At 39.6% G+C, this 22,730-nt stretch overlaps 1 protein-coding gene across 2 annotated transcripts in view; it reads left to right on the top strand.

Annotated features, from left to right (window-relative positions):
- kirrel1b (kirre like nephrin family adhesion molecule 1b) overlaps window positions 1-8,906 on the top strand; it is a 124,255-nt gene extending 115,349 nt beyond the window's left edge. For both annotated transcript variants that reach the window (XM_047367574.1, XM_047367575.1), the window contains exon 15: window positions 1,700-8,906. In XM_047367574.1, coding sequence (XP_047223530.1) covers window positions 1,700-2,314 — 615 coding nt within the window. In that variant the 3' untranslated portion in view covers window positions 2,315-8,906. The remainder of the gene's footprint in view (window positions 1-1,699) is intronic.
- Window positions 8,907-22,730: the final 13,824 nt, after the last annotated feature.

The raw sequence follows: 22,730 nt of genomic DNA, 5'->3' as shown, positions 1-22,730 counted from the left end.
ATTGTTATTCACTCACACTCCAATGAAGATCATGATGCTCCAGTCTACTCTATATCTATTTTTCACGAGTGTCAGATATTTTGTACTAGCAGAAGTTTGTGCAGGACATGCTTAATATGCTGCTACAAAATGGCTTAACTTTGTTAGGAAAGCTGCAATAATATTCCTTCAACAGATCATCTAAAACCTGAGGGGGCACTATAAAGGTCACTATGGACCTGGGGGTCAGCAAGGCTTACCATGAAAAAATGATGATCAAATGTCTTTGTGCAGCTTTTTCACATAGCTGCCTCATCCCACCTCTATCTATGAAAATACAATGATATAAAATAATAAACACAAATAACTTTTTTAATTACATTTATTTTTAAAATGACCTTCTTTACTGATATAAATCACTATCTACACTGAGACCAAAATGCTAATGCAATGCCCAAAGCAGGCCTTGTTTTTAAACTAGAGTAAAAGGTTAGAACAGCGTCACATGGGCAGCAGCAGAATGGGTTTTGCAGGGCATTCATGTGTGCATTTTGGCCCACAGTTCTGCAACATCTATCCATCATGACCAAAAGAGTTAGAGGCAGGGGACACAGGTTGACTGTCACAACTGCATCATGGTGTAAAAATGTAATTAACTGATTAGGAAACTAAATTTCATTTGATTAACGTTTATACAGCTTGTTGTAAAAAAAAACCCTGTGTTGTAATAGTACTGGTTATCAGTGCGAATGATGTGGCTGCAGGCCTTAATATTGGGGAGTGGGTATGCCCATGTTTAGGACTTCCATCCTAATTATTATGAGCTTGTGAGAGCCAGGTGTCACATGACTATACTTTTATCTCAACAAAACCACGCTGACTTACCTAGTTATTGTTTCCTCTTCCACCCTTCACACTGGATGAAGACTCTTCCATGTCATGACTAGGTGAAGCAGCCAATACAGTCTCTCGGTCACTGTGATCACCACTGTAAATGTTAAAAAACTTTTTTATTGTTTGGCAAAAATCTGATTTGTAAGATGAATGCATAAAAAGTTAAAAACGGGGGTCTTTGCAGGATCTTGACAAAGTCTACAGTGTCTTGTTAAGAATGCAGCAGTGACCCCATTGAGTATACATGACATCCATAGCAATGTTTTTTATGGTTGTTGTTCCAGTGTATTGGAGGTTCTAGTTGAAGAGTGAGAGGAGTCTGGTGGCAGCAGTGCCAGAGTCACACTGGTCTCCTGCCTAGGTTACACTATAGCTGCAGGAATGTGTTGGCGTTGTGAAGAATTATATTGCATCATTCCAATACAGTCAAGCCAGGTTATGACCCAGAGTGCGGTTCTGTCCAATGCAAATGTGCTCAAATTGTTGTGATAATGAGATATAGACCAGGGAAGCGCACTGGAGAACATCTCAAGGACACAGAGCAAACATAAAAAGTAACCATGTATTGTCTTGATATTTTACACTGTTTCCCAACAATTCACTTACTATATGGTGTATCATTCATATATCATCAAGAGTCTGTTCATGGCATGAAGCAATAACACATCACCTACAATTAAAATACATATCACACTTCAATGTGACAGAGCAAAACCTGAAACACATGAAAGGGTGTTTCATAAGAAACATCATCCTTTTCACAAGTGTGTCTGAAACTTTTCAGATTCTTAAGACTAAAACAATTCTCTTTTCTATCCATCCACAGGATCCAACTAATGGCTACTACAATGTTCGAGCCACCACCCACGAAGAAGCGCGACCTCAGTCCCGTGTTGTCCACTACCAGGGAGAGTTTCGCCCTCCAAACCCTAACACCGGACCAGTCGGAGCCACTTCCAGCGGACCTTCAGCTGCCGCCAGTGGTGCAGTTCCACCCAGCGCAGTGCCTGGCTCAAGAGCAGGCTGCTATGACCCTCGCCCACCCTCCAGGATGTCCCATGCTACTTATGCCCAGTTCAACACCTTCTCCCGGGCAGCACAGAGGCAGGAGGCTCCTCCAAATCCGGTTCTTCCATCACCAGGAGATTACCCTGGAGGAGACTGTGGCCTGCTGGACAGCACAACCCAACTTCCATATGACAGCTATGGATATCCCTCCCAATATTCCAGTTACCGAATGGGCTTCGCTCCTACCATAGAGGAAGGGTCGGCCTATGAGATGTATCCAACAGGACAGGGGGCCGGGTCAGGTCCAGGAACAGGACAGCAAAGTCCTGAAACGGGCCTGGCAAAGTATGGGAGTTCCACTCGCTTCTCATACTCATCTCCACCCTCTGACTATTCCAACAGACACACGCAACGAATGCAGACTCATGTGTGAGAAAGATAGACATGCTTTCTTGCATTTGCTTTCAGAATCAGCAGTATCATCACATTCTGTAAAAATCCTACCATTCTCTATGTGAATCTTCAAGAATCTGTTTTTCTTTTCCATGGCAATCACTGCATGGAAAACCGTTTTCGTACACCAAGACCCGACATTTAGGAGCATTTCATATGACACAGAAAGAAGCAATACATGCAAAGTGATCTTCATGCTGATTTACGCAGGCTTCCTATCTGTAGTGGTTATCCATCAACAAAAGCAAAAGTGAGATCAGGAGAGGAAAAGAGAAGAACAAGAAGAGCACTTGGAGATGGGAGCGATCCCTATCCTGCTCTTGGACCACCTCCCCAATGACATGGTCCTCACAAGCCCTCCCATCTCTGTAAATAATGTTACATTTGAGCCATTTTAAAGTTATATTTCTTGTATAAAGCTATAAAAGGCAAACCTCTCAGTAAGCCACACTTTTTTTTTTTTGCCTTTTCTGACGTACATTGCTGAACACCTAAATCCAGACATACACAGACACATCTCTTTAAAAAAATGCAGCAAAGGGGCAGCTTGGACTACAGACAATGCTGACACTTGTCACTAAAACTTCTTAATGGCTTTTTCTTACAAGATCTACCTTGATTTGAGTGGGACGATGCGTCTGGAGCGATCAGCGTGCCAGTTCTTATGTGCCAACACAAAAAATAAAATTGTTTCTCCTTTTTTCAACGTGTGGAAAATGAGGTGCTCCTGGTAACAGAATATTGTACAAGACAAAAGGAGCAGTAGCAAGCGTCTCTTTGCTCCTACTCCTCCTCATACTGTGTTTCTGTCATCAAACATCTATTTCTATACCTAATATTTCACCTGAAGTCAATCATATAGGCAGTGTTTGTGAAACAAGGTGTTGTGGGAGCACCTTTTCATTCTATACATTTCTGCAATTTGTGCAAAAAGATACCTCCCCTACCCTCAAGTGTTTAAAAATGTATTTGTTTCTCTCACTTGCACAGTAGAATAGACTTTTTTCCATATTTATACTGAAGCATATAAAAAAATGACATTCAGAAACATTTTATAATATTTTTATAGGGAGTTGTGGACCAAAGGTTCAGCATTTTGGGTGACACTCACTTTTTAATGTGTACGGTGGCGCTATGCTTGGAAGCGGTCTGCGTTCCTTTAAAATGAAGTGGTTTTTAATGTTGTAGGCTTAAAGTAGAAAACCTAAAGAGTTTCACCTCAAAATAACAAATATCCAGCTGGATCAGATACCTGCCATGGATATATTTGTTTGGTGTGAATCTCTTTCTTTGACTTCCTGTCTTCTGACTGGACTGCCTTTTTTCTAAAGCTGATGACGACATTCAAATCGATGGGTTTGGATCGAACAGCTGCTCGATTGGAGCAGTTCTGCTATCTTGGGAAGCAATGAGACGGTTTAAATGTAGTCTAACATATCAAAGTGAGGTAGAGAGGGTTCTATCTAGCTCATATGGTACTTTGTGCTATTTGTAAGTATGCTGATTTTCTCTCTGCAACAGAAACATTGCTGGTGTCTTATGTCTAAGATTTTTCAGTGTGTTATGTCAGGTTTTGGAGTGCGTAACTGGCCTTCAAAGCAGAACTTGGTACTCGAAACTTGAAAATCTGAGGGGATAAACCATGCAAGTTCCTCTTCCTCCTCTTAGTTGTGCTCAGCTATGTTGTCAAATTATTATCTGTGGAGACAGCTGTTCTGTTCAAACAACGCCCTCTACAGTTACAATCCTGCTAAAAGACCCAGCGATTATACATTTTCAGTGTTCTGGCAAAGCTCACCACATTTTTATTTAGAATGTCCTGGATGTTTTAAGAGTCCATAATACCATGCACTCAAAAATGGCTCCAGGGACCTTTGGCCTTTGAATTATAAAACATTTCCACAGCAACATAGAGCTACTAGCTTACTTAACAACGGGAATTCTTTTTCTACACGTTTATCCTTCCTTTCTCATCAGACCCAAATGCTTAATCTTAGTCTAATGTGACTAAAGCAGTAAAACTCTGCAGTTTTACATTTGTAGCGCCTCTGAAACAACAAGGTGGCATTTAGAGTGCATTTAATAGATGGTATGGAGACATTGTGACCCTGTGATTTCTGTTTTGGTTGCCACTTTCTAGCAGTAAGCTTATTTTTTTTTAACTCCCTCACATTCATTGTTTATCCTGCCACAATTGTGCATGTAGGCAACATAAATTTGGATCCTTTTCCAGCATTGTTTTTCAAAGTTCTAGTTGGTCTAAATGTTTTCGAAATGAGTAAGAAACTATTTATTAAGTTAATGAAGGCCAAGACATATATCTGGCTTCTCTTTTCCATTTTGAGGAGTGTCTACGTGAAATTGGCCTTTGTGTCACGACACATTTATACCCCAAGCTGAAAAAAGATCCTAGACACCATCAAAAAATAATTTAGTCGCAGTTTTTGTAGGAATTTCACGAGGAAAAGTCAAAAGTGCTACAGTGACTTTGAGAAAATTATTCCTCAATATGGTATTATGTATTTCCTACTGAACTCAAATTAAAGGATGGATTTTTCAGATTACCCCAATTTTTAACAAAGATGATCTCTGGACAGTTATTGTCATAGACCTCAGTGCAGCATCAGTGTTCTATCAAATAGATTATGCTATTTCTTATTGTAGTATATTATTATATTAATTATTATATTGCAGCATTAAAGCTCAGTTTAAATGCTGCAATATTAGGTCTAATATTGTAGCATATGTTAATCTTCCCCCCCAGTGGACTAAAATCAGTTATGTTTGCACTCTAAACATAATGAGATTCGACTAGATTGCTCTCTTCATCATCATACTAACTCAAAACTTCATATTTTATGGTTACAAGAAATTGTTTAGTGGAATACAAGGAAGGTTTGCCATTAAATATGATTCCCAAGTTCGAAGCTTGCACATGGTTAAGATAGCCTTTTCCTGAAGAACAGTAAGACAATGAACCTTTCGATTGCATCCATCAGTAGTAGATTCTATATTTCACTTAGTTCCCATCCTGCACGCTTCCCTGGGCAGATAAATTTAAAAGGCGCCGAAAGCAATAAGGAGTCACTCACTTGTATCTGTATTCTACATTTTGGAGCAGTTAAAAATGATTGTGCATTAAATAAGCCCCCCGGCTGCAGAGGCTGTCAGCCACTCCAGAAGTAATCATTGACTGTTTATATTTATCAGACGGCCCATCAACCCTTCATGGTATATTATGGTAATTGTCTGCAGAGGGGCTATAAAAATGTGTTTATTGCTCTTGTTTTCTATGAACACAGAGAAAGAAAACCACAGCCACACTGTTTTGTAACTCAGAGGCAACCTTGTAGCTCCAAGGTCACAATGTAAACAATTTCAGTAGGGGTAAAATGTCAGGTGGAGCGGCGTTTAAAATTTTAAACAGTTATCACACCAGTGGTACTGCACACTATAATCTATTTACAACCTTTTTACAGAGTTGTAGCTGAGCAGTATTTTGCATCTGACTTGCAATCTTGTCACAACCTTGTGGAAGGATGAGTGAATTTGACAGAGGAGGTACTGAGGCTGTTAAACGCATAGCCAATCCATGCAGGTACTTAGTTAATACCTCTGGTGACAGCCTGTTGACATTAGAGGTCATATAAAATGTTAAACGCACATGGACGATGCTAAGGTAAGGTACAACAGTGAAAAAAATACAGGTGCATTTCAATAAATTAAAATAGGTTTGAACTGCACCTGTAGGTGAATTGGAAGGAAATATGAAAACTTTTACCTCATTAGGTTGTTATTCCTTGGCGTTTTTCCCCATCTTCCATGTGTTTCTCTTCGTGTAAGGTGTGCTGATAGTTTCTTTCAAACTTGCTGCCATGTGTCAAAGTAAAAGCCATCTGCCAGCTTCCAAATGTCAAAGTCAAAACTGCCTTCATAAAAAAAGAAATCAAGTCATTATTGCAAACCTCTGTCTTGTTGCTTTCTTCCAAATTCCCATCATATAGTAACACTATAACACAGTATAGTGTAGGTGTGTCTTTTTAGCTTGCTTAATATTCTGGTGTCTGTTTTATAGAATATATAATAATTCATGAGGTCATTAAATCCACGTTTAACATTTCTCTGATTTATTTCATTTTAACCAAGTCTTTTATAATCTTTTAATTACTTTTTGGTGTTACATCACCAGATGAAGAAAGGACTGATCCAAAGTGTCTTTTTAACTAATACTCATTCTTTGGTTCTGATCTAATTCATCAAGCTCATGAAAAAAAAAAAAGTTGGGTATTGAACATCTGTGGCCCAGACAACTTGTCGGTCAGGCTACTAATAGCCCAAACTCAGTCTCAACTAGGCCAACCCAGACTAGGACCTGGCCAAACCCATGCTGGGCTGGGCTGGGCTCGCCTAAAGTGTCTTGACATCCAGTTTTACTGTGTTGAATCTTTCAGTGAGTGCCAAAAAAAAAATCAACTGAGCAGACGTACAAATTTAGCAGGAGTTTGTGTTTATTGTGTCTCTGTATTCTCACGTGTGACTGAGTATCTATGTGAGTATCGGTGTGGATGAACGTGTCTTCAAACATGTCCTACTTTAAAGATGCATGTGAGTGTGTGTGTGTGTGGGCAGTATGTAACCAGGGTCATTAAAAACATGTTTGGACCACTGGAGATTAGGGTTTGACTGATAATTTCACATCTCGGTTGATCTCACCTGCTGGTATGAAGGAGATCACTCCTGACCACAGCTTGAAGAGCCTAAAAATGCAGATTTCCCTGTTAAATATAATTTCTAATAGCTCAAATGTTGTTTTAGTAAAATGTTATTGCTTTAAATGCAGTTATTGCCTTTATTGTGATAAATATGTCAAATCTTATTTTTATCCCATAGGAAAACTGGTATAATGTGGCTCTTTTCCTTGTCCTGTAGTTTTAATCATCATTTTATCTCATATTATCATTATTTTTTTTATTTATATTCACATATAAGAAAGGTGACACAAAATTAATACCTACAGTTAAGAACTACTCCTGTTTGTTGGTGATGCAGATAATAGCAAAAAAGCAGTGCATTAAACTGGAACATTGATTAAATAATCTGAACAAATATGGTACATTCATACTTTTTAATGTGTTATAAAGAGAAGTGTAACAATTAATATTTGATTTTGTATCAGCGATTTTTGTGTAAATAGAGCAGTTCAGTCCTTCTTAAAATGAAAGGAAATGTAGTATTTTACAGTATGTGAGCAACCAAATCTCAACCTCTGAAAGCATTGTCTAGAAAGCTAAACAATTTCAAACTGCAAATCTGATCCTGTAAACAATTAAAGTTACATAATCAGTTTTAAGCAGGAACATTTAAACAAATGTAACAGGTTGTTATTTTGTGTGTTAAATCCTAAGGAATTTACATGCCAATATCCCCTTAAAGTATCAAGTTTCTGCCTTACATTTCTATGGGATATGGGTACAACTGGCTTTAAGTAAGTAAAGCTCCATAATTGCCTTTCTATGCATCTGATAGTGTAGCAAACAAATTAATCTTGATTTAAGCCGGGCTGCCACAGATTTTTAGGACATGGCTAAACACTCCATGTGATCATTGCATCTTAAAGATGCAATCTATAACACACATATGAACTACTGTTCCAGACTTTACATAAAAGTGATATGCAAATCCCTAATTACTTAATGAAAATGTTATCTAATCTCCTGCTACACTGGGCTGGTATTGTCTGCACTGATGAAGATTCACTCACCTCATCATGCCTATTGCTTGAAGTGGCTGGCCTAGCTAGGTAGTTGGACTTCATTTCTGATTAATTGAGTAATAAATAAATAAAAAAGCAAAAATGCATTTCCTCTTGACCAAACATTTTGAAGTTTACTAAATGAGTTAAGGGTGTTTTGTTGAAGATGTAGATTGCTGAAACACCTACATTACACTTTTAAAAATTATTAAATATTTTTTTGCTTATTTTGATTTCAGGAAAGAGCCAAATTATAATATGGATTTAATTAAAGTAAAAAAATGATGAATAGTTTCAAGAATCATACTGTTTGTCAGTCAAACTCTAGTAGAATATTGGATATATGTGGAAGGAGGTACGATATGGCTTTAGATCACGTGTAAGGAGCCGAAACAGTATGATGGTCAGTAATCTAGCTGCAGCGCCTGTCTGCTCTCTGCATGAGGAAACAAAGTGATGTTCTGCTTGATGTTTTTAAGCATCTGATGATCATTACAGTGAGGAGGAATCTATGTTGCACCCAAAACTCTGTGAAATGGAGGCGAGGATCATTAGGAGGCAGATAATGAGTGAGTTCAATCAATCGTATATAATCTTTATTCTCCAGTTCTTAATTTGTATCCCTGTATATTGTTCACATGTGTATGAAGTTTTTGTTAAATACTAGTGTATTGCTTTTGTTAAGAAGACATCTGTGAAAACAAACTTACAATATACTGAGATATTGTTTTTCTTTCATAATTCCTGTCATGTTTTTGTTCAAATTCAATGTAATTATTTTTTCACAATTAAAAGAAAATAAAAGATGACAATTTCATAAGAAGGTGGCAAAAGTCCTTTATTCAGTTTGTAAACAATAACAATGAACCGCCACCTTAACGTGGTGGAGGGGTTTGAGTGCTCAAATGATCCTAGAGGCTATGTTGTCTGGGGCCTAAATGCCCCTGGTAGGGTCTCCCATGGCAAACAGGCTCTAGGTGATGGGTCAGACAAAGAGCGGTTCAAGAATCCCTCATGAAGAATAAAATATCGAGGCACGTGACGTCGCCCGGTATGGCGGAGCCGGGGTCCCACCCTGGAGCCAGGCCTGGGGTCGAGACTCGCCGGAGAGCGCCTGGTGGCCGGGTTGCTCCTCACAGGACCCGGCCAGGCCAAGCCCGAATGAGAGACGCGAAGCCATCCCCCAGTGGGCCCACCACCTGCAGGGGGAACCGTGAGGGACCGGTGCAAAGAGGATTGGGTGGCGGACGAAGGTGGAGACCTCAGCGGCCCGATCCCCGGATGCTTAGGCTGGCTCTAGGGATTTGCCTGGACGCCTTCCTCGGGAGGTGTTCCAGGCACATCCCACCGGGAGGAGGCCCAGGGGACGGCCCAGGACACGCTGGAGGGACTATGTCTCTCGGCTGACCTGGGAAAGCCTTGGGCTCCACCCGGAGAAGCTGGAGGAGGTGTCTGGGGAGAGGGACGTCTGAGCGTCTCTGCTGAGTCTGCTGCCCCCGCGACCTGGTCCCGAATAAGCGGAAGACGACGATGATGACGATGACAATAACAATGTAGTGTAGGTAATTCAGATTTTAAAATCTCGTTTAAAGATTTTAAGACTGACAGAAATCAGATTTTCACTAAATTGAAGGCTTTGGTTTCCAGGTTGCTTGATGAGGGATCCAATGAGGTACCGTTAATTCCAAAGTTAATGAACGCTACTGAAAATGAACTTAACCAGAAAAAACTAAATCTTATTTGCAATGTGTATTAGCCCTGCCATAAGATGCTAGCAACCTGCTAGTGTCATTTATGAGCTGTATCTTTTGCTCAGTTTCAGAAAGGATGGTCACAGTTAAACATCTCTCCATGAAGTTCTTGATGATTCATTAAATGGTTTCTTGACTGTAAGGTGTCCTTTGAGGCAAAGTGATCAGGACACCATGTGTTTCCTTTAAGGGAACCATTGTTGGCTTAAACAATGATTCTGTGCACTACTGCCGGTTAAGGCAGCTATTGAGCTCTTTTTTCAACTATTTTCCATAAATGGAGAAAACCTGGAACAGTGGAGAACCTTCTCACAAATGGTAGTAGGCCTACCAAAATTATTCCAAGAGTGCATTAGCAGGTCATCCGGGAGATTATAGAAGAACCAAGAATAACACTTAAACTCTGCAGACCCCACCTTTCTTAGTTACCTTTAGTGTTGATGATTCAACAAAAAGAAAGACTGGGTAAAACAACATCCTTGGAAGAGTTTCAAAACCATTGCTGTCCAAAAACGCAACACAACAAGAAGATATGACATTTACCCCAGCTTTAGTGATCCCCAATACTACTGGTAAAATATTCTGTGGACCGACAAGACAAAAGCTTTTGGGAAGGGATGTCTTAGATCTGGCATGACGTCAATACCGTATTTTAGAAAAGAACATCATGACTACAGTCAAACATGGTGGTATTATGTCTAGAGCTGCTTTTCTGATTCAGGACCTGGATGACTTGCTGTTATTTGGTGAAACCATGAATTTTGCTTTCTACCAGAAGATCCTCAAGCAGAAGGGCCGGTCAATCGGTCTATGACCTTGTGCTCAAGCTCACGTGCATTATGCAGTAGGACAATGATCCAAAGCACACCAGCAAGACCACCTCTGAATGGCTCAGAAAAGGTTTTGGAGTGGCCTATTCAAAGTCTGGCCTCAAATCCGATTGTGATGCTGTGGTATGACCTTAAAGATGCAGTTCAAGCTTAAAACACCTCCAATGTGGCTGGATTAATAATTTTTCCAAACTGTTAGTATCTTAAGAAAGCCCTTAGAAATGTATGAAAATCATGAATATTGTGCTATGGAAACATCTAGCAGCTAGATCTAGAAAGACTGAGGCAGTAAAGTTTGTGGAAAATAAAACAAGATTTCTGCCAGTCTAAACTTTTTTCCACTGTTGAACATATTAAGTTTCTGTATTTCACAGGTAGTTTATTCAGGCCAAACTGACTGCACTCAAACACATCGCTGTGACAGTTTCTGGAGTTGAGTGGGCTGAAGGAGAATGTAAAAGTGTGCCTATGTATAGCACACAAGTATTAATGGGAATAAAAAGGTGTTTTCCTGAATGTGAGCTCAGCACATAAAGCCACAACAAACACCTGCAGAGATTCTCTCTTCCATTTTATTTTTAAACTCTAGTAGTTCTCTGTCCTCCTTCACTGTGATTTTTTTTGTCTTTTGTGATTGAAGCTCTTCTTTCATTTCCTTTTCATATCAATTTCTCATTTATCTTGCATGAAATATATTCCCAGTTTTCTCTCTTCAGCTTTGTTTTAACCTATTTTCAGTCCTTCCGTCTCCACTTTTAAGGTCTTTTGGGATTTTCCTGAAAACAGCGTTTTTTCTGTTTCCAGCATCTTCTCTCTCTCTTTCACTTCTCCTGCGTGTCTGTGCAGGTACTTATGTTGCCACAGATTTTTACAACTCTTTCAAATTCCTGTTCATCTTTTCAATCATTAGAGGAGCTCTAACCTACTTTTCCTCAACATCACCCGCCTTTCCTATTGTCACTTCTCTATTCTTACTTTCTTCTCCTTTTTCTTTTATTCACTTTTCTCATGTCCCTCTCTAACTTCTTGCTTTCTCTGTTCATACTTTTTTCCTTTGCCCTCTGTTCATCTCTTTGGTCTTCTGTCTTTAATCTCTCATGTCCATATTTCCATACCTTTTTATTTTCATTCCTTAGCCTTCTCTTCCTTTGTTCCCCTTTCCTTCCATTACAAATTATATTGTAATGTTCTTGAAAATATTTCATCCAAAAGGTTTTATTCACGTCTAATCATGGGTTAATTTTCAAATTTAAAGCGTATATATTAACGTGTTTAAAACATTTATCTATAATTGTGAGTTTAGGGCTCGCCATTGAAGCGTTTATTGCCATGTCAAAAATGTGTAGAAAGAACAAAAGTTCTCAAATGTTGACAATAAGGTGAAAGGAGAAACAATATTTAATGAAAGCTCTTATGGTAATGATTTATGTTTTAATTTATCCAGTGAGGAGGAGGAAGTCAGGAGAATCCTTGTATGAAAGCATAGGCTTGTAAACCTAACAAACCAGCAGCGTTCCCAGGAATATATAGCACCCCTTGTCCCCTTATTTAACTTTACAGGCAAATTTAGAATAAATTTAGTGTTTTAAAGTAGTTTGTAAAGGCTTTAGGATGATGAACAGCCTGTTCAAATTTCATGTTTTTTATAAATTACCTTCTCTATTTTTTTATTTGTCTCTTGCTCTAATTTCTTCTTTTTTTAATTTTTAGCCCAACAAACAACCTGATTCCAATTCAACTGTGTAAAATACAATACCTTTAATTGTTTTGCTTGTCTGAATATTTTGATCAGGAGTGAATTTGCTCCTTGTTCACCATTCCCCTTTTATCCTCTCACTTTATGTTCTTCATTGTTTTCTCCCCAGTTACCTTCACCTCCTTTTTTCCTCTTATTTTTCTTTAACCTTTCATTTATAGCCCTCCATAAAAGCTTGTTATCTTCCTCCTGCTCTCCTCATGTTTTTCATTTTGATTTATCTTCCTCCCTCCTTTATTTTTTTCTCTATCTCTACATCTTTTGCGCTTTCTCCCTCCTTTCACTTGTCCCATCTTTTCAGTTCATTTCTTTGAATTATCGTCTCATTCCCTTACCTCAGTGTGATCTTCACCTTCTCTTTTCTTTTTCAATGACACCAGAGAAATATCAAATAAAGAAATTACAGATACGACCGGATAAAAGGACAAGGACAGAAGAAAGGGGCAGAGCTCCTTTTCACTTACTGTGACTTCTGATTATCATTTTTCTTTACTCCTGTTCTCACTGAGGAATAACATCTGGAATAACCTTCATTGCTGCCCTCCCGTCTGCACTGTGGACCACCTCATCCTCCTCCTTCCCCCTCCTCTTCCTCCAACTCTTTCATTTTATCCCCTTGGTCACATTTGAGGCGGCCGTTGGAAGGATTATGGCCCCTCTCATGCTTGGCACAGCTCTCGCTGCTTGAGATATATTATCATATTAGTGGAAAATGATGTAATGCGTTTCAAGACATTTGTCCTTCGCACACCCTCTGTCCCTTCGCAGATGATGTCACAGGCTTTGTCTACAGGCAGAGAAGCTGTCAACCAGATCGTGTGGGGTGTTTTTTGTTTGATGTTGCTGCCATCCTGTGGTTGGAGAGCAGTGTGCAGCAATGAGCAAAGAGGAGAAGATGCAGGTCGAATTAGGATGGAGGAAATTATTTATTACTGAACTGGAGCATAATGGGACTCATAACAGACGTCCTTGGTGTGTCTGTGCTGATGGGTTCAGTTTGGTCGGGACAGATGGAAAGAGACAGACAAGTCGTATATGACTTGATTACAAATGAGGGTTAATTAACTGACTGGCTTGATTTTATATAGACAAATACAAAAACCTTTGCTGAAACTGCTGGAAACAAGCAAATATAAAAGAAATAACATTGTACAAACATTGTCTTTTGGCTAAATTCTGAATCTTCTTTATTTTCGAGTAAAATATTTAAATGTTTTTTGTAACACTCATCATCGCAACCCTAATTCCAGGTATAATACATCCATTCTGACAAAATAATGATGACAGTCTGCCCCTTCAAGTCTAAGGTTATTTTTTACTACCAGAAATAGGTGGAGCATCTCACTTGGCATTAGACTTTGTTTCAAGTTGAGAGCCTGAATTAGTTCAGTGATGGTAAGATGGAGAAAGAGATTACTAAATGGACTGGGCCCTTGTTTGCAGTAATGTGAGTGTTTATCTGGTTTGTCAAGCTGAGTTAAAAAGCAAAGTTCTCAAATTCATTTATGTTATGACCTTCACTTATCATGGATCCTTACTTAAAGAACAAGATCCCAGAAAGAAACAGAGATACGGTGAGGAGCTCCATCATCTGAGCAGAACTCGGAGCAAAGTGGCATTCCTCTGTATTGAAAGGAGTCAGTTGTGACTTTGATATTTCTCAAAAGTGATTGCCTCTCTTTTAAAGAATCTCAGACATGTCCCAGTGAAAGGACACCAACGAGCAGACCAAGAACTTGATAAAGGGACAACGTATATATAATGCTTCTGGGGTGGAAACATCTTGTGTCCCCCGTCGGGAGCTGGAGAGAGAGATGTCTGGATTTCCCTAATGGACCTGTTGGCTGTTTGTTGGCTGCACATCAATTATCCTAAAGGTACTCTGTCGGATTGAGATCTGGTGACTGTGGAGGCCATAGGGGTACAGGGAAACATATTGTCATGTTCAAGAATCAGATTTGAGATGTTCGGAGCTTTATGATATGGTCCATTATATCCTGCTGGAAATAGCCATCAGAAGATACACTCTGGTCATGAATCAGAATCAGCTTTTTTGGACTCACAAATAAGGAATTTGACTTTGGTTTCCAGCGATCACACTGTACCAACATTAAATTTAAATAGGTAAACTTTAGAGGGAAGAAAAATTAGGATAAAGGAGCAGTATGTACATGTATGAGTACGCACAACCCTAAGAAATGTTTTTTTCATATACATTACTCAAAAGGTTAGGAATATTTGGATTTTAGGTTAAATTTATAGAAAGTTCATTCTATAGTGATATTCTATCATGAAAGTAGGGCATTTAAATAGAAGCATGCTTGATTTCCTCATCTCAAACAATTCATTGAAACAAAAACCAACAACAGCGGCGGGTATACCACAACACAAAATGTCAACGTCTCAATAACGTGTCATGTACCTTGGAGCATCAATTACAGCTTGACAACTATGTTTTATGCTGTTCACAAGTTGACTTATTTTCTGCTGAGGCATGGCAGTCCATGCTTCTTAAAGGCCAGACCTCAGGTCATTGGGAATGTTCATACAAATTTTCCACACTGGCTACATGTAATTAAGTCAAAAACTGGACACAGAATGAGCGATAGGGGAGCATAAATCTGCTTTGCAGGGTGATTGTTAAGTTGCAGGTGTGCTGATTACTGATGAGCAGCAGGTGTGGGGAACTGGAACCAAGCCCACTGAAGGCTTTTAATAAGGGTAGATGATGGGACAAAGTAAATAGAATGAATAAATGCAAATGTAAACCAAAGAAAAGCAAAAATGCAGATCACCAATCACATGATTTTCTATTATCTCTTGTGATTGTGACCCTGCAATTTGTTTTTAATTCAGGCGCTAAACTAAGAAGAGACCAACAGATTTTCAATAGGTTGTATTTTGGCACATTTACAAGAGAATTTGTTGGTTTGTATTGAGTTTTGACATGGCTTTTGTTTATGTCAGCATAAATTATACCCGTTTGTCTCATTAACTGCCTTTAGATGACATTTTCTATGAATTGCTGCCATATAAATATAGTGAACTGAATTAAGGAAACAACTTCAGCTTAAGAAATTCCTGCTGTAGAAAGGTTCATGACCCAACCTTAGGCGTTAACCTGTCAGCCGCTGATTTTTATTAGTGAATTTTCTCACACCAGTCTTAGCAGAATTAATTCAAAAAGGCAGATCCTTAGTAAGCTTGGGGTGCAGTGCAGCCCATGAGCGCCAAGGCCCGAGGTCTTCTATCTGCTTTACCTGCTTGGTAATTCAGCCATGATGTAATCCTAATATTCAATTCATTTTGTGATTAAGTAAAATGAGTTCTTCCTAAAGCCTTAAACCCGCAGGTATGTCACCTTGCTGTGAATTATTAACGAGTGGATGAGGGTGCATGATGCATGCAAAGGACACTGAGATAAAAATCAGGCAATTTCGTTTCACTCCATTGACCTTGTTAAACTTTTATGTGCTTCCATTTTCATAATGCATGGGCCCATCACAAATATATTTATTTAGAAATACTTTAAATCAATCCTTATGTTTTAGGTGTTTTTAAGACTCACCCTTTTGCTTTGTCCTACTCGGTTTTAAGTTAATGTTTCTTAAACTCCAGATAAACATAGTTTACATTTAGAAAGTAATTTTCAAATACAATACCACATTTATTGTAATCCCTGGTAAAGATGGGGAAAAGATATAAAATAGTTTCAGCTTCTATTGAAAAGGGGACAATAATTGAAAAATCCAAACTTCAATTTAGTTCAGTGGGCAAAACTGTTGGTGTTAGGAAACAATGGAAGAAATCACTGTTTTCAACAAAATCACCAGTTGAACAAATGCTACCAGCGATTTTGGCCATGAATAGTTTGTACAACCCCATTTCGGCAATATCAGCATTTTCCAAGGTACAAGCATATAGAGAGGAATCTTTGACTATTTTTAAGAACTTCCTGGATCCTCTTTACACTTTCTTCTCTTCAGTTTACCCTACAGGTTTTCTGGCGCTTTTAGCTCTGGGGACTGGGATGGCTTTTAAAGAAGTTTCATTTTGCATTTTTGAATTATTTCTGCAATTATTTGGCAATATGTTTTGGATCACTTTGCTGTTGAAAAATCCAGTGGTGAACCACTCTCAGTTTTATGACAGGTTTTTAGTTAAAACGTGCTTGTATTTCAAAGAGTTCATCATTCCAGGCTGTCTAACAAGGCTCCCAGGCCCTCTTTGAAAGAGAAACAGGCCCACAGTATCCAGATCCTCCACCATACTAATCAGTGGGCATTGTGTGCTTTGCCACATATAACAAGACCCACCTGTGGAGTTAGTAAATTACAACTTTGAAATTTAAAATTATGAGACACCATATGAGTTTTTTCTTTCATGTAGTGAATCTATGCTTCCATATATTTCTGCCTGTACACTTGTAACCTAGGACTGTCTTAGACTGATCAGCTTTACCTGTAATATCTTCTTTTTGTTAAATGAAATAAGAAAACTAACAGACAAACATACACACCTATGTGTATTATATAGTAAAGAGTCAAAAATGCAGGAAAAATAGTTTTTACAAGGCTATCCCAAGGTTTTTGCAATGGTAAACAGCTTTTATTTCAACAGCACTAATTCATTTCCTTATACACTTTTTTAATCGAGGCAAGCACCCTTTATACACAAGGTAACTTTGCTCTCAATAATAAAGAATATTTTTTAAATGTACATATATACACAATTGACTTTAAAATGGAATATAACGTGAGATCAGTCCGAGTATGCATGGTGTTGTTCTGGAAGTCTGACTGTCAAGACTTCATCAGAGAAATGGCCTGGGGGAAGAAGCTGTCTCTGTGGCGGCTGGTTTTGGCAGACAGTGCTGTGTAGCGCCACCTAAAGGTAAAAGCTTAAACAGTTAGTGGGCAGGGTGTGTGAGGTCTGCAGAGATTTTAGATACCCTTTTCCTGTCCCCAGATCTGTGTAAGTCCTGGACAGAGGGAAGGTCAGCCCTGATTATTCGTTGCAGTCTGGACCTGTCCTTTTTTGTTTATGAGCCAAACCACACTGAGATGGATGAAGACAGGACAGACTGAATGATGGCGGTGTAGAAGATGACCAGCAGCTCCTGTAGAAGGTTGTACATCTTGAGTTGCCTCAGGAAGTACAGTCTCTCCTGGGTCTTTTTCTGAACATTGTCTATGTGTGAGAACAATCTCAGGTTTTGAGAAATGGTGGTCCCTAGGAACTGGAAGTGGTCCACAGCAGACACCGTGTTGTTCAGGATGGTAAGGGGGGTATGTGGGGGTGGTGTTCTCCAAAGGTCCACCATCATCTCCACAGTCTTGAGTGAGTTAAGTTCTAAGTGGTTCTGACCACACCAGCATACCAGTCGATCCACCTCCTGTCTGTATGCAGACTCATCACTGTCCTGGAGCAGTTCAATAGCAGTGGTCTCATCCGCAAACTTCAGGGATTTCACAGGTTCGCTGAGGTGCAGTCAGGGAGAAGAGGAGCCGGTAGAGAACACACCCCTGGAGGGGTGCCAGTCCTGATGGTTTTATATGGGAGAAGATGCTCCCCAGCCTCACCTGCTGCTGCCAGTCCTTCAGGAAGCTGGTGATCCACTGACAGGTGGAGGCTGGGACTTTGTGCTGGGTGAGCTTCTGGTGGAGGATGTCTGGGTTAATATTGTTGACCGAGCTGAAGTCCACAAACAGGATCCTGGCAAACATCCCTGGGTGGTCGAGGTGTTGCTGGATGAAATGTAGTCCCAAGTTGACCGCATCATCTGCTGAACTATTTGCCTGGTAGGCAAACTGCATGTGGTCCAGCAGGGGGCCTGTGATGTCCTTCAGGTGCTTCAACACCACTCACTCAAAGAATTTCATGATTTCATGACCACAGTCATTTAATCCTGTGATGGTGGGTTTCTTGGGTACTGGGATGATGGTGGAGCGTTTGAAGCAGGAGGGAATCTCACACAGCTCCAGTGACTTGTTGAAGATCTCAGTGAAGATGGGGGCCAGTTGGTCGCCATAGGCTTTCAGGCATGATGGGGAGACATTATCAGATCCTGAGGCCTTCTTTGTTTTCAGGCCCTGCGAGAGCCTATTTACATATTTCTATGAGATCTCTTAGGTCTGGAACCTCCAGGCCTCCTGCCTGGAGGTTCCAGCCTCAGCATCCTTTTACCGATGTACTCATCTCTCCTTCCTCTGTACATGTCCAAACCATCTCAGTCTGGCCTCTCTGGCTTTATCTCCAAAACATCTAACATGAACTGTCCCTCTGATGTACTAATTTCTGATCATATCCATCCTCATCACTCCCAAGGGAGAACCTCAACATCTTCATACCTGCTACTTCCAGCTCTGCCTCCTGTCCACTTCCACTCTGCAGAATAATCATCCATCCCATTGTGTCCAAATGTGTATTTTGACTAACAGCTCGTGCCAGGAACGTATTTTTCTCTTTCTTCGCATCTAAAAGTTTCTATATTATGTTGAACAAACCAGCAGGTGTCTCCTGCTGTGCAACAGGCAGCTAAAAGATTGACAAGACAGGCAGAACCTGTGGCGGCAAAACATTTAATAAATTGTTATCGTTTGAACTGGTACTGAAGCAGCAACACAACACGGAGACAATTCTGAAGAGGAACAACACACATCAGCAACACCCTAAACCTCAGACCTTATAGAGGAAACACAAACAGCCTGCGGTGAAATAAATGTTCAAGCTTCCTGAGAACAAGTTTCAGAAGAGCAAGGTTATATATATAGTTAAACAACAGCTCACGTCTGACTTCAGGTCCTACACCTGTGTCAACTCTCTATCTACATTCTTTCGGTAAAATAATTTGAGCAAGACCTTTTTGAAATTAGCGGAAGTACATTTTTTGTACTAGAACAAGGCCTGCAGAAGGAAGAAGACAATCAATGGCTCATTTTTGAGTTTTAGGATGAAAAAGTAAAATTCTGTTTGTAACATAGAAAATCCTTCTTAGCTTTCACTGCAATTTCTCAAAATGTAAAAATAAATTACATGTAGTAACTCTGCAAAATATTAGGTTTATAAAGAATACACATTAAAATTCTGAAAACTTGTGTGTTGGAGTGAAATAATACTTAAATGTTCCTATATTACTTGTAAGTTAAGTTAAGTTAAGTTTATTTATATAGCGCTTTTCAGCAACAAGACACTTAAGGCGTTGTACATAAGGAAAAACATTACAATTATACAGAAAATCAAACAATTCAATTCAGTTTTATTTATATAGCGCCAATTCACAACACATGTTGTCTCAAGGCACTTTACAACAGTCAGGTTCATACATTCCAATTAATCCTAACCATTGAACAGTGCAGTCGGAGTTAGCTTTTTATTCAAATTGGATAAAAGGTTTTTCTATCTAAGGAAACCCAGCAGATTGCATCCAGTCGGTGACTTGCAGCATTCCCTTCTCCTGGATGAGCATGTAGAGACAGTGGACAGTCACTGGCGTTGACTTTGCAGCAATCCCTCATTCTGAGCATGCATGTAGCGACAGTGGAGAGGAAAAACTCCCTTTAACAGGAAGAAACCTCCAGCAGAACCAGAACCAGGCTCAGTGTGAGCGGCCATCTGCCACGACCGACTGGGGGTTTGAGAGAACAGAGCAGAGACACAAAAAGAACAAAGGAGCACTGATCCAGGAGTACTTTCTATGGGAAGAAAAAGTAAATGTTAATGGATGTAGCTCCTTTAGTCGTTTCACCTAGAAAGAAAGAACAGATAAACTCTGAGCCAGTTTTCAAGGTTAGAGTCTGAAAAAAAGCACATAGAGTTAGTCACAGTAAAAGCTCAGTCAATTGCCATGTCTAGGAGAGAGAAAGGGTTAAACACTGAAAGACCGGGCCATGTAGGTCATCGGTAGAGGATGAGCATTAAGGTGCTGCCAGCAGAAGCTCGGACGATTCCCCTCTCCAGAAAGGTGTCACAGGTAGACACAGAGCCAGGCCAGGTGTAGTTTCTAGGAAGTGAAAAGAGAGAAAACATAGTTAAAAGCTGAAATAACAGCAAATAATGCAAAATTGGAGAGTAGTGTGAGAATGTAGCAAAGAGGGTGAAACAACAGAGGTAATTAAAAAAAACAGAGAATAGAATGATGGACAAGAAAATGAAAGGAAAATTGGACTGAAAACTCAACTAATAATGTTTAAATAACACATTCAAAGGCCACTCTACAAAAATACGTTTTTAATCTTGATTTAAAGCAACTTAGGGTTTTGGTGCTTTTGCAGTTTTCTGGGAGTGTATTCCAGATTAATGGAGCATAGGAACTAAAGCTGCTTCTCCATGTTTGGATCTGGTTCTGGGTGTGCAGAGTAGATTTGAGCCAGAAGACCTGAGAGGTCTGGGTGGTTGATACACTGATAACAAGTCTGTAATGTATTTTGGTACCGAGCCATTCAGTGATTTACAGACTAACAGTATTTTAAAGTCTATTCTCTGAGCTACAGGGAGCCAGTGTAGGGACTTTAGAACCGGGGTGATGTGCTCCACTTTCTTAGTTCTAGTGAGGACGCGGGCAGCAGTGTTCTGGATCAACTGCAGCTGTCTGATCCACTTTTTAGGCAGACCTGTGAAGACACCATTGCAGTGATCAATTCTACTAAAGATTTGATTACTGCAATTACTGAAATACTATTGACTATTCGTGCAATTTAAACAATAATTTTCTAATTTTAATTAGCAGAGATGTTTTTGTTTTGAGGCCTGCATTAGTTAGTAGCACTATTGCCTTGAGGCAAGAATGTCCTGGGTTCTACTGGGGCTCTTTCTGCATGGGTCTTTATTATTGAGAACAAAGAGTACCGGAGTTAAATTCTTTGTTTGTCTGTAAACTTGATAATAAAGCTGATTCTGATTCTAAATTAGCATGTTCTCCCCATGCATACATGGGTTCTCTCCGGGTACTCCGGCTTCCTCCCACAGTCCAAAAATATTGCTGTTAGGTTAATTGGTCTCTCTAAATTGACCTGAGGTATGAATGCGTGCATGCACGCTTGTTTGTACTGTGTGTCTCTGTGTTGCCCTGTGATGGATTGGCGACCTGTCCAGGGTGTACCCCGTCTTTCTGCTGGAGATAACCACCAAGGAGTAGCAAGAAGATGCAAGAAAATGCAAGGCAACAGCGTTGGAATCCCAGCCTGGGCTCATTCAGCATTGAGTTTGCATGTTCTCCTTCTGTGTTCCCATCAGGTACTCCTGCTTTCTACAAACAGTCCAAAAACTAACTGTTAGGTTAATTGGTCTCTCTAAATTGCCCTTAGGTATGAGTGTGAGCGTGGTTATATGTCCTGTGTGTCTCTGTGCTGCCCTGCGATTGACAGGTGACCTGTCCAGGGTGAACCCCACCTCTCATCCAGTGACCACTGCAGATAAGCATCCCCACAGACAGCAGGGTATAGAGAATTGATTTTTTTATGTATAGTCAGTGAACTTCTTTAATGGTGAAATACGAAGGTGAGTAGCAACTTGTTATTCTTACTCAGTTACATTTGCCTAGGTTACTTAAAAAATGTTTTTCCAAAATTAATTTTACTGCACCATACTTTTTACTTCTACTTAAGTCATAATATTTTTGAAGTAAAAGTACTTTTATCATAGGTACAATTTCTGGCTACTCTGCTCACCTTGAGTTACTTCACTAAACAAACGTGTTTAAACCAAAATGGCACCAGATGCAGGCACACACCAGTTTATGTCAAACTGAGTCTTCTTGTTCACAGAAAAAGCTTAATTTTCAACGTTATTTTCCATCTGTTGAACCTATTGGAACAATTTTAGGTCCAGAACAAAAATGTAAGATTTTTTGCATGAGTCCTTCTGACGCTACTTGATGAGATACGTACACAAAGCACTGTGGCATATTAAAATGATTGTACAGGATGGCTCATTTGGCAATGTGGAAACCCATCCTCTGATGCTGGGGATTAGTAAAATATTGATGGTGTTTCTCCTCCACAGCATAAGTGAAACTTATGGTGGAAAAGCAGAAGTAATGACACATAGTAAGAAAAGCAGTAAAAAACCTACATCCTTTGAGTCCTCTGAGAATAGTAGGCTCAGTAGGTTGGTCTTAGTTTCACGCTAAATATAGGATGTGATTCTTGAACTTATTTCATCTGCTGGGACCTCATTTCTGTTTTTTTAGTTAACTTCTTGAAAATGACTGCTAATGATAGTGAAACCATTGCATGTATGCATATTTTGTGTAGTTCACACCCCTAGGGCTGTGGTGTCGGTGCAGGACATTTTAGTTTCATAATCTG

The sequence above is a fragment of the Girardinichthys multiradiatus genome, chromosome 6 (genome assembly GCF_021462225.1).
Source record: "Girardinichthys multiradiatus isolate DD_20200921_A chromosome 6, DD_fGirMul_XY1, whole genome shotgun sequence".
Taxonomy (NCBI): Eukaryota; Metazoa; Chordata; class Actinopteri; order Cyprinodontiformes; family Goodeidae; genus Girardinichthys; species Girardinichthys multiradiatus.
This window is presented reverse-complemented; position numbering and strand designations above follow the sequence as displayed.